The 10,617-nt window shown below is 48.2% G+C and overlaps 1 protein-coding gene across 1 annotated transcript; it reads right to left on the bottom strand.

The window, feature by feature from the left end:
- Window positions 1–1,113: 1,113 nt before the first annotated feature.
- On the bottom strand, window positions 1,114–10,595 carry Swi5 (SWI5 homologous recombination repair protein; the record flags this gene model as incomplete). The annotated part of the gene is made up of 5 exons (XM_076570699.1): window positions 1,114–1,300; window positions 2,795–2,889; window positions 3,854–3,978; window positions 9,941–9,989; window positions 10,255–10,595. Coding segments are annotated over 5 exons (675 nt in total), but the record flags the coding sequence as incomplete, so codon positions are not given.
- Between the last annotated feature and the right edge of the window lie 22 nt (window positions 10,596–10,617).

Raw genomic sequence — 10,617 nt, 5'->3', positions numbered from 1 at the left:
GCCTCCTCCCCTACCCCACTGTGCTGGTTTAAATGTAACTGGCCCTCATAAGCTTACAGGGAGTGGCACTATTAGGTGTGGCTTTGTTGGAGTAGGTATGGCCTTATAGGAGGAAGTGTGTCACTGTGGGGGTGGGCTCTGAGGTCTCCTATGTTCAAGCTACACCCAGTGAGTCAGACCACTTCCGCTGCCTTCAGGTCAGCTCTCTCTCCAGTACTATGTCTGCCTGCACACCACCGTGTCCCAGCATGGTGGTAATTAAACCTCTAAAACTAAGCCACCCATTCAATGATTTCCTTTACAAGAGTTGCTGTGGTCACAGTGTCTCTTCACAGCAACAGAAACCCTAAGACACCCACCTCTAGGGTTTCTATGTAGCCCTGGGATCCATCTGCCTGCCTTTGCCTCTGCCTCCAGAGTGCTGGGATTAAAGGGGTACAGTTAAGGCTGGGAGGGACTCAGAGGCATTCAGTCTGAGGATTCGTGGAGACAGGACCTTCCCCTTTCGGCTGAGGGACTCAGAGGCGTTCAGTCTGAGGATTTGTGGGGACAGGACCTTCCCCTTTCGGCTGAGGAGCTGGAGAGGTGAGCAGTGGCTGTGGCTTGTCTCCTCTGATCTTTCAGCATTCACCCCGATGATTATCTGGCTCTGTGTTTTTATTATAAGACCAATTAGGATTTGTGCAACACTACTACACCTGAATAAATAAATTTCTCACTTCTACCTCTAACCTGTCCCTTCTCAACCCAGAAAAGTAGCATCGCAAAGCACAATCTTGGGCTCAATCCCTGCCACACTTGCTATTGTGTGACTCTGGGCAAGTCACCTGCCTCTCTGAGGTCAATGGGACAGCAATGAAAATTCTCCTGGATGAGGTAACAGCTATGAGACTCAGCAGGAGTGAGCTGCTGTGATCCATGGCAGACTGGGACTGGTAGAGGAAAGGACAGAACCATATAGAGACTGCTCATGTTTATTAACAAAAGGGACAACCACACACACACATCCATGCACAAGTACATTCAGGAACCTCAGAACTGATAATACCCACCCCTATCACCACCCCCCTTCTCTAGGACCCACCCTAAACTTAGTTTGGACTCTTTAGGAAATTTTGGGCTTCTAGCATTTTTTATCTGGAAACCACATGAAATGTACTGTCTGGGCTCTCTGCTTTTCATGTCCCCATCCACCTGTCCCCATGGGCTGTAGACAAAAATCTGCAAGACTCTGCTCAGTCACTCAGGTCTAGACCAAAATCTGGATATAACTCCTTGGTGGTGACACCTCGGGTCAGAGCTGAAAGAAAGGACAGAAGAATTACTATCCAGTGGGAAAGGTCAAAATCCAAGTCAAGGCCACTGTCTTAACCACCCAGACCACCACCCCTGGGGCCCAGATTCACACCTCACCCAAATGGCAAAGGAAATCTCCCTACTACTTCTTCCAAGCTCTGCCCCTTAGGGGCTTGGCCTGGCCAGCCCACAAGACCAAGCTTTATAGCATGGCCTGCAGACAGCCTTCAAGCAGCAGCCTGTGTGACCCTGCTCCTCTCGCCGCTCTGCCTAGGACTCACCCTTTTCTCCACAGGGAAGGCTCTTTCCCCAGAGGCCTCCTCCTAGCACCTGGTCTTGCTCTCTCCTGCCTCCTCCTCCAGACCTCAGTATTCCATCTCCACTGTGTCCTTCACAGAACTTTAACACACCGTAGCATTTCTGTTCATCCACTGACTGGCCATTTTGCCCACTCTAAACACTAAAACCCAAGGCACGTATTTCACCACCTCCCAGCATCTTAGAGTACCTGGTACACAGTACCATTTACACAGTGAATATTCACTGAAAAGACAGGAAAGTGATAGGATGCTGGCTCCAGCCATATCACCTAGAGGTGACAGGTCTCCATCTGAGTTCTAACACTTTTATTGTTGCTGTTCCGACCAGGTCTCACTATGGAACCCAGGCTGGTCTTGAACTTATGATCCTCCTGCCTCAGCCTCCAGAGGACTGGATTTCAAGCATATACCACCATACTTGGCCACATCCTCCGCCCCCCCCCCCCAGCTCTGATCACTGTCCTTTTAGACACTTTCATTGCTTTCCTATTCTCTTCTCCCTCCAGAGGACCCATTCTTAAAGACACATGGTTCCTCTGGTCTGTGAACCTGGGTTCCTCTGGTCTGTGGAATCTTGGATGCTGATAGGGATTTCTGTCACAAGCACAAAAACTCAGGCAGCAACTGGTCAACAACGCAGCTCTAAACACTCTCCCATTGGCTGTAGAGTACCAGTAGCTAAGGCTGCCTACCCAGTACCTTACCCCAAACCAGTCTGACTTCATGGCAGGCTGCTCGTCAGCCCAAGCACACAGCTATCTGCCTGTGACTCTGGACGGCAAGATTTAGTGGGAGGAGGAACTGAATCCACCGTGTGTCATAAAGAGCTGCCCTGGGCCTTGCTCCACTGGAGCAAGTCGGTCATCAGAGGCCTCCATGTATCTCAATGTCTGTGCAGGCATGGAAGATCAGGGACCTAGTCCAGCCTCACAGGTGGGTAAATCCTGTTCAAACTTGCTCCTAAGTAGGCCCTGTGCTCGAGACCCTGGGGACTAAACAAAGAGCTGCAGACCTGCTTTGCTGGGTACTCGGGGAAGCAGAGGCTGGTGAGAAGAGGGTTGGGGTATTCCAGGAGCAGGGGAGCTGACAAGAGTGGGATGCTTGGCAAGTCAGGGGACCAAGGAGTAAAATCCAACACCCCTGGGGGAGGAGCCATCTCCCCATCCCTTGAGACTCACCCAGCTTTCCCAGCAGCATCTGTGCCACATCCTTGACGTCATTGTACTCGTGGAGGAGGGCGATATGGTTCTCCAGTTCACCCACACGGTAGCCTCTGGGGAAGAGCAACGGGGAGCAGGTACCATCAGGTAAGCTGATGAAGACAGTGAGACAGACATTTGTTTAGCATCTGTTCAACAAATATTCACAAATGTAGTCATACTAGGTGCTAGGTCTTGGGGACAGTGAAGACAGGATGGACCCTGTTTTCCTGAAGCTTATAATGGGCAGGGGGCCTACCCCCCCCCCCGCCACCCCCTCATTCCTGGCAAACTTGTCCCTTAAAGGAGGGTTTCCAGACACATGGTTAATATGTGACTCTAGCCATAGATAAGCACATAATTTGAGGCACCAGGCAGATTCTCTCATGTGAAATATACATCCCAGTGCATCTCAGCCTCTGTCCTAAGGCTGGAGTGAGGAGCATGAGGAAGCCCAGGAGCTGTGGAGAAGCCAGCTTCTCCTAGGTGCTAAAACGCCACACTGATGAAAGGATCCATGATAGTCAGCAGTGCCCAGAACTCAGCACCAGAGGAAGAGACCAGAATAGTCACTGCTTCCACTTCCATCAGCTTTCTAGACCCTGGTTCTAGGCTTGTCCTAACTTGAATTCCCAGAGCAGCTGCAAAGATACCCCGAGTCCCACGGCAGAATCTTTCCTATGCCAAGCTAGTAGAGCTGGGTTTGTTAGTAGGCACTAATTACAAGTTAAGAATGTTTGTGCGTGACTTGGGATACACCCCAAGGCTTCTGTACAACAGGTGAACACTCTGCCATAGAGCTTCATCCCTTGCCCTTTGTTTTCTTGCAGTAGGGATGGGGCCCAGGGCTTTACCCATGTGAGGCGAGCACTCCACATTGGTCAGTTATCCTAACCACACTGGAGAGGAATAAGACCGGCTCAGAAAACTGGATGTTGTTGCCTATACCTATCACTTCAACGTTATCAGCTATACAGGAAGTTTAAGGTCAGCCTGGGGTACAAAAGGGTCTCAGAAAACAAAATCACAAAGACTTACTCTTTTACTAACTGGGCAATCTCCTTGTCCAGCATGTCCCGTCTCTCCTTCAGTTTCTGAATGTCAGAGTTCAAAGACTCCACACTGCTATTTTCATCAGTCTGTTCAGGCTTGGGAGATGGACGCTAAGTGGCAGAGAAAAATACCAGCTAGATTGATTAGTTACCCACACGTCAGAGCCTACACGATACCTCTCGATATTTACTCTCTATTTCTGCTTGGTAATAGGCCCCTGCTCCCAAAATACCACTTATTTCTCAGCTTTCCTTGGAATTAGGTGTGGCCCAAGACTATTATGCAAGTGGAAATGTCATCAGGAGTGATATGTGCAATGCCTGAGGAATGTCTTTCCAGGGAGAGAACATGCCTAAGCTGGCCTTTCTCTGCCTGAAATGTTGATGTAATACTGGAGTAGATCAGCAATCTTGGATGAAGAAGCAGCAGCCTCATGGAGGCTGAAGCAAGATGGAGGATGGAGTCCATGATGGCGGTTATTTGGAGTTTTCTTATCAATTAAATCCAATCCTAAACAGCTGGCCACCTTGGCCTGCAGTCTGAGCCCAGGTCTGCAATGTCATTGGATTTATAATCTTATTGGACAAGACTTTTCCCTAAGGCTACATTTCATCTTTGCCCTTTCTCAACCTGTGGGTCATGACCCCCACACAGGCCACATTACATATCCTGCATATCAGATATTTACATTATGATTCATAACAGTAGCAAAATTAATTATAAGGTAGCAAGAAAAAAATTAATGTTATGGTTGGAGGTCAGCACAACATGAGGAAGTGTAAGGGTCCTAGCGTTAGGAAGGCTGAACCGCTGCTGTAAAGGCTGGCATCTACTGCTTATCTTATCTTCAGGAAGTACATGTTGGATGAACTGCCTAGCAAGAACACAGAGGAAGCTGTGGTTCCTGTTCTTAGCTCTCTGGCTTGTGATCAGTCACTGCAATTATGAGAGCGCACTGTCTGCCAGCATTGGCAGGAGCCCCAGGAAAAGACATCCCCTGTATTCAGAGGATACATAAGCCAACCAAAGGGAAGGGCCGGAAAGGTGGCTCAGCTGGTTACATTACCTGCCTTGCAATCCCGACAACCTTGAGTTTGATTCCCAGAACCCCGGTAGAGAACCAACCAACTCCTCAAAATTGTCCTCTGACCTACACATTAAAAATGTTTCAAAGGGGCCACTGAGTGTTTACACAGTGGGAGGAAAAAAATGACTCCTTCAAGGTGTCCTGACTTCCACTTGTATACCATAGTGCAGGTGACCCTTTAATACAGTTCCTCATGGTGTGGTGACCCCAACCATAAAATTATTCCGTTGCACCTGGAGGTGGTGGCGCACACCTTTAATTCCAGCACTCAGAGGCAGAGCCAGGAGGATCTCTGTGAGTTCGAGGCCAGCCTGACTTACAGAGCGAAATCCTAGACATGCTCCAAAGCTACACAGAAACAGTCTTGAAAAACCAAAAAATAAAAATTCTGTTGCTACTTCAAAATTGTAATTTTGCTACTGTTATGAATCATAATGTATGTATCTGAAATGTGACCCTATGAAAAGGTCATTCAAACCCTCAAGGGGTCACAACCCACAGGCTGAGAACTGCTGTCATATAGTGCCTCCTGCCCCAAATAAAAGTAAATGTAATTTTATTTACTTTTATTTTACAAAAAAAAAAAAAAAAAAAAAAAAAAAAGGGGGGGGGGGAGGGGGCAAGGTCTCACTATGTAGCTCTGCTCCAGCTGGTCTGTAACTCACTACGTAGACCAGGCTGGACTCCAACTCAAAGATACATCTGCCTCTTGCCTGCGGAGTGATGGGATTGAAGGCATATGCCACCATGCCTAGCAGAAATAAATGTAATTTTATAATTTTTTTTATAAGGCTGTAATGAGGGTTAAGAGTACATGCTGCTCTTGAGGAGGATCTGGGTTTGGTTCCTAGCATCCACACAGGGTTCACAACCACCTGTAACTTCAGTGCCAGGGGTCAGACCTTCTGACCTCTAGGCACCAGGCATGCACTATGGTACACATACGCACATAAGCAAAACACTCAGGAACATAAATTTTTTTTTTTTTTTTTTTTTTTTTTTTTTTTTTTTTTTTTTTTTTTTGGTTTTTCGAGACAGGGTTTCTCTGTGTAGCTTTGCGCCTTTCCTGGAACTCACTTGGTAGCCCAGGCTGGCCTCGAACTCACAGAGATCCGCCTGCCTCTGCCTCCCGAGTGCTGGGATTAAAGGCGTGCGCCACCACCGCCCGGCATAAAATTTAAAAACATATTAAATACATTTTTTTTTTAATTTTGTTTTTTTGAGACAGGGTTTCTCTTGTGTAGCCCTAGCTGTCCTGGAACTTGTTCTGTAGACCAGGCTGGACTCAAACTCAGACATCCACCTGCCTCTGCCTTCCCAGTGCTGGGATTAAAGGTGATTAGCCACCACTGCCCGGCTATCTTATTTTTAAATATGTGTCTGTGCACATGAACGCAGGTGCCTGTGGAAGCCAGAGGCATTATATCCCTCTGCAGTTGGAGTTCTAGGAGGTTGTGAACCACCTGATACGGGTGCTGGAAACTGAACTCAGGTCCTCTGCAAGAGCAAAGCACACTCTTGACCAACGAGCCATGTCCAGGCTCTTCTCCACTTGCTCTCCAGCTCACTTTGAGACAGTTTCTCTGAACCTAGAGTTCACTGATTTGGCTTGGCAGCTGACCAACAAGTCCTAGGGTGGTTGTGGTCTTTACCTCAATGCTGGGATGACATCATGCTTGTGCTTCTGTGTCCAGTGTTCACATGGGTGCTAGAGTTTATGTGGGTCCTTTCACGGTAATCACTTTACCCACAGAGCTATCTTTCCGATCTACATTGGTGTTTCACTTCATTTCTCATCACCTGACATGCTGTACATTTCATTTTTATTTTCACACCACTGTTATCTTGGTAAATTCGAAGGAAACAAGGACTTTGTGTGTTTGTCTGATGCTGACACCATAATGCCTACAACAGTAGTTGGGTACACAGTAGACAATATTCATCAAATGAAAGATCCAACAACTAATCAACTAATTATAAGTCTAAAAAAAGCTTGGAAGAACAATGTGCTAAGGAAGCGTCTAGAATTGACAGAGTCAGAAGTAGGGAGTAAGGCTTCTGGAAGCAGCTGAACTTCAAAGGGTAAGTGGGTGTCAGCTTGACCAACAGCTCTAATATTAGCCTGGGGACTTTTCCCCAGGCACTACCTCTCAAGTAAAGCTGAATCCTTGGCTTTGTCAAAGAAAAGCACATATGAGGGAAAAGCTAGGCTTTATTAAAAAACACATTCTTAACACATTTAAGAATAGGAGCCAGGGTTGGAGATTTAGTTCAGTGGTAGAACGCTTGCCTAGCAAGTGCAAGGCCCTGGGTTCCATTCTCAGCTCCAAAAAAAAAAAAAAAAAAAAAAAAAAAGAATAGGAGTCAAAGGCATCCTGAGAAAGAATGAAACAAACTCAAGTGAGGTGTGGGCTTCCAAAGGATACTTGAATTTGTAGTTTTTTCTTATTTTTTAGGCAGAGTCTTACTATGTTGCCCCAGTTGTCTTGAAACGCATTATGTAGACCAGACTGGTTTTAAACACCCTGAAATTCACCAGCCTCAGCCCCCCAAGAGTATCTGGCATTAAAAGCAAGTGTTTCCACTCCTTTTGTACAGTCTCATATCCCAAGCAGGTCCCAAAGAGTGTCCACATATAGGTGACTTCTGAAATTACTCAAAGGTTTGCTAAGGAATTTTAAAGTGATTACAAGTGGTCCCACGGTTCCTGACACCTGCTTGACAGGTTTACAATGGATAATTAGACCCTTAGATCACAAGGATGCAGAAAATTAGGATAGCATCATCTTTACTGTAAACAAAAGTCTTATGAGATTCCTGGAAAACTTCTGGATGAGGAGTGCGGCACTATCCAAGGCCTTACCATTCCTATTCAAAAATATTTCTCCTCAAAAGAAATATTAGAGACCAGTGAAATGGTTTAGGTGGGAAAAGTGCTTGGTGACCTGCTGGAAAGATGGCTCGGTGGTTTAGAGCATGGGCTGTTCTGCCAGGGGACCTGAGTTCAATTTCCAGCACTTACATAAGCAATGTGCAACTACCTCTAACTCCAGCTCCAAGAGGCTCTGACACTGTTGGCCTACACAAGCACCCGTACACACTACATACTTACACACACATACATAAATTTAAAAATTAAAAAAAAAAAATCTTTAAAAAAAGTGCTTGGTGATGAGTCTGGTGACCTGAGCTGGATCCCTGGACTCATCGTGTGGAGGAAAGAACCAACTCTCCGAAGTTGTTCTTTGACCTCCGTATGTATTCTGCAACATTCAAGTGCCCACAAACAAATACTAAACACATTTTAAAATGTAATCTTAAATTATAAAAAAAAAAAACAAAAAACAAAAAAAAACAGCCAGGTGTGGGGGCATAGGCCTTTAATCTCAGTACTGGGAGGCTGAGGCAGGTATTTATCTGTAAGTTCAAGCCCAGCCTGGTCTGCCGCAAAGGGTACATAAAGACCCTGTCTCAAAAAGAAGAAAAAAACTCAAAACAAAAAACCCAACAACAAAAACACCAAACCAAAACCAAATAATAAGTTTAAAAAGGAAATATTGTCTTTATGTTGGCAACATTCACAGCAAATGTAAATTGTGCTGGAATCCTGATTCTAAAATCAGGGTTCTCGCTCTCTCTTTTTGTTTTGCTATTTGAGACAGGGTTTCTCTGTGTGTCCTGGCTGTCCTAGAACTCACTCTGTAGACCAGGCTGGCCTTGAACTCACACAGGCCCTGCCTCTGCCTCCCCAGTGCTAGGATTAAAGGCATATGACACCACCATCCTGCTTAAAGCGCTCTTTTCCCCTCCTTATGTCCCCATAATTTTCCCTGGCATTTTATCTGACTCTCCAGCATTTGGGAGTTGTTAAGGCAGGAAGATGAGTATTCGGCCAGTCTGGCTACATAGTAAAACCATGCATATAACCTTTTTAATTACAAATTGTTCTCAACTGCTTGTTTCAGGAATGGCAACCATGTCTTTGTTTCAAAAAGTTGTTGTAACCATCTTGCAATCCTACCTTTGTTTCATTTTTCTTTCTTTTGTTTTTTTTTTTTTTTTTTTTCAAGACAGGGTTTCTCTGTGTAGTTTTGGTACCTGTCCTGGAACTCACTCTGTAGCCCAGGCTGGCCTCGAACTCACAGAGATCGGCCTGGCTCTGCCTCCCGAGTGCTGGGATTAAAGGCGTGCGCCACCACCGTCCGGCTTTACCTTTGTTTCAAAAGGTTATATGACCACCTGCGATTACCTTGTTATAACTACCTTGTCATGGCCACCTTGCAACCATGTCTGTTTCGGGAGGTCGGAGGTCGTTAGAATTAACATGTATGCTCATGCTCTGCTCCTGTAACCCTGCCAACTTTGCACCCAAGCCCCCATTTGTTAACCCCCACCCACCAGCTGTAAAAACCTCATCTTCTTCAATCCAAGGCTGACCTCTCCAACCCCGCCTTAGGGGGAGGCGGCCTGTGTACACGAATTAAAAAAGCTTGCTTAATTGTTTGCTTTAATTAATTTGGCCAGGATGATTTGGGTCGGTGGCCTTTCTCCTTCCATCTTTGGGGTTAACAACTGTCTCAAAAAAAAAAAAAAGCATAAAGAACAAAAGGAACTACTAAAAAGAAATGAGTGGCGATTTCCTCGAAAAGAGTGCTTGAAAAATCCATCTTCGGGGTGAGAAATGAAGGAGGCTGAGCTTTGGGGGAGCCGGGAAAAAGGAGATAGTGCTACTCGGAGTTCAGGGAGAGGCCAGCACGGGGGGGATTCCTTGCCTGGGAAACCGTACGCGGGACTGAAGGCAGGGGTGGGGAGGCGGCGGGGGAAGCGAAGGACAGGCAGGAGTGCAAGGGCAGGACCCCGATTCTGAGGAAGGGGAGGGGAGGGGTGGGGCTAGGCAAGGACCGACGCCTCCGAACAGCGTGGCGGCGGGAGAAGGGTGGGCAGGTGCTGGGATGCGGAGGGCGCGGTGGGGCTGACATACTCACCGGTGACCGGAAGGGCCCATGGCAACTCGGGAAGAGATCTGGGTCGGTCCTGGGGAGGAACCCGAGGAGAGGGCTGGTGAGGGGGGCGGCGAGGGGGCGCGGAGCCGCGGTGGGGAAGGACCGCGCCCCGGCTGCCAGGGCCCCCGCCTGGGCTATCGGGATGGGGCAGGGGGCTTTGGGGTCGGGGTTCGCATTGTGGGAAGGGAGCGCTGGGGGGGACGGGTCGCGAGGGGCCTGGGGAGGGCAGGTCTGGGCTGAGGCCTGAGGAGTCGGGGGAGGGCTGTGAAATGCAGCGCTGCGCGCTCCTCGCCCACCTCCGGAACCCTGAGCTCCGAGGCACCCGGAGCGGGGTCGTCTGGTGCGTAGGAGAGTCCAGGGTTGGGGTTAAACGGCAGCCTCGGCGCCTCACGTAACCAGAAAACGACGATGGAGACCACCGACTGACCCGCGTCAAGCTGCGCGCGCACCAAGCCGGAGCGGCTCCGCCCCCCGCTCCGATTGGCGGCCGAGAGGGGTCATGGCTGCGCACGCAGCTTTCGGCGTTGACTCCACCCGTCGCTCCCGCCTCGCGGCGGCGTGACCACGCCTCCCTGTCATTCACCGTTCCCCTCAACCAATGGGCTTGGAGAGGGGAGGCCACGCTGGGTTTCCGAGAGGCCTAGAGGCGCCTTGCACCG

The sequence above is a fragment of the Peromyscus maniculatus genome, chromosome 4, assembly GCF_049852395.1.
Source record: "Peromyscus maniculatus bairdii isolate BWxNUB_F1_BW_parent chromosome 4, HU_Pman_BW_mat_3.1, whole genome shotgun sequence".
Lineage (NCBI taxonomy): Eukaryota > Metazoa > Chordata > Mammalia > Rodentia > Cricetidae > Peromyscus > Peromyscus maniculatus.
This window is presented reverse-complemented; position numbering and strand designations above follow the sequence as displayed.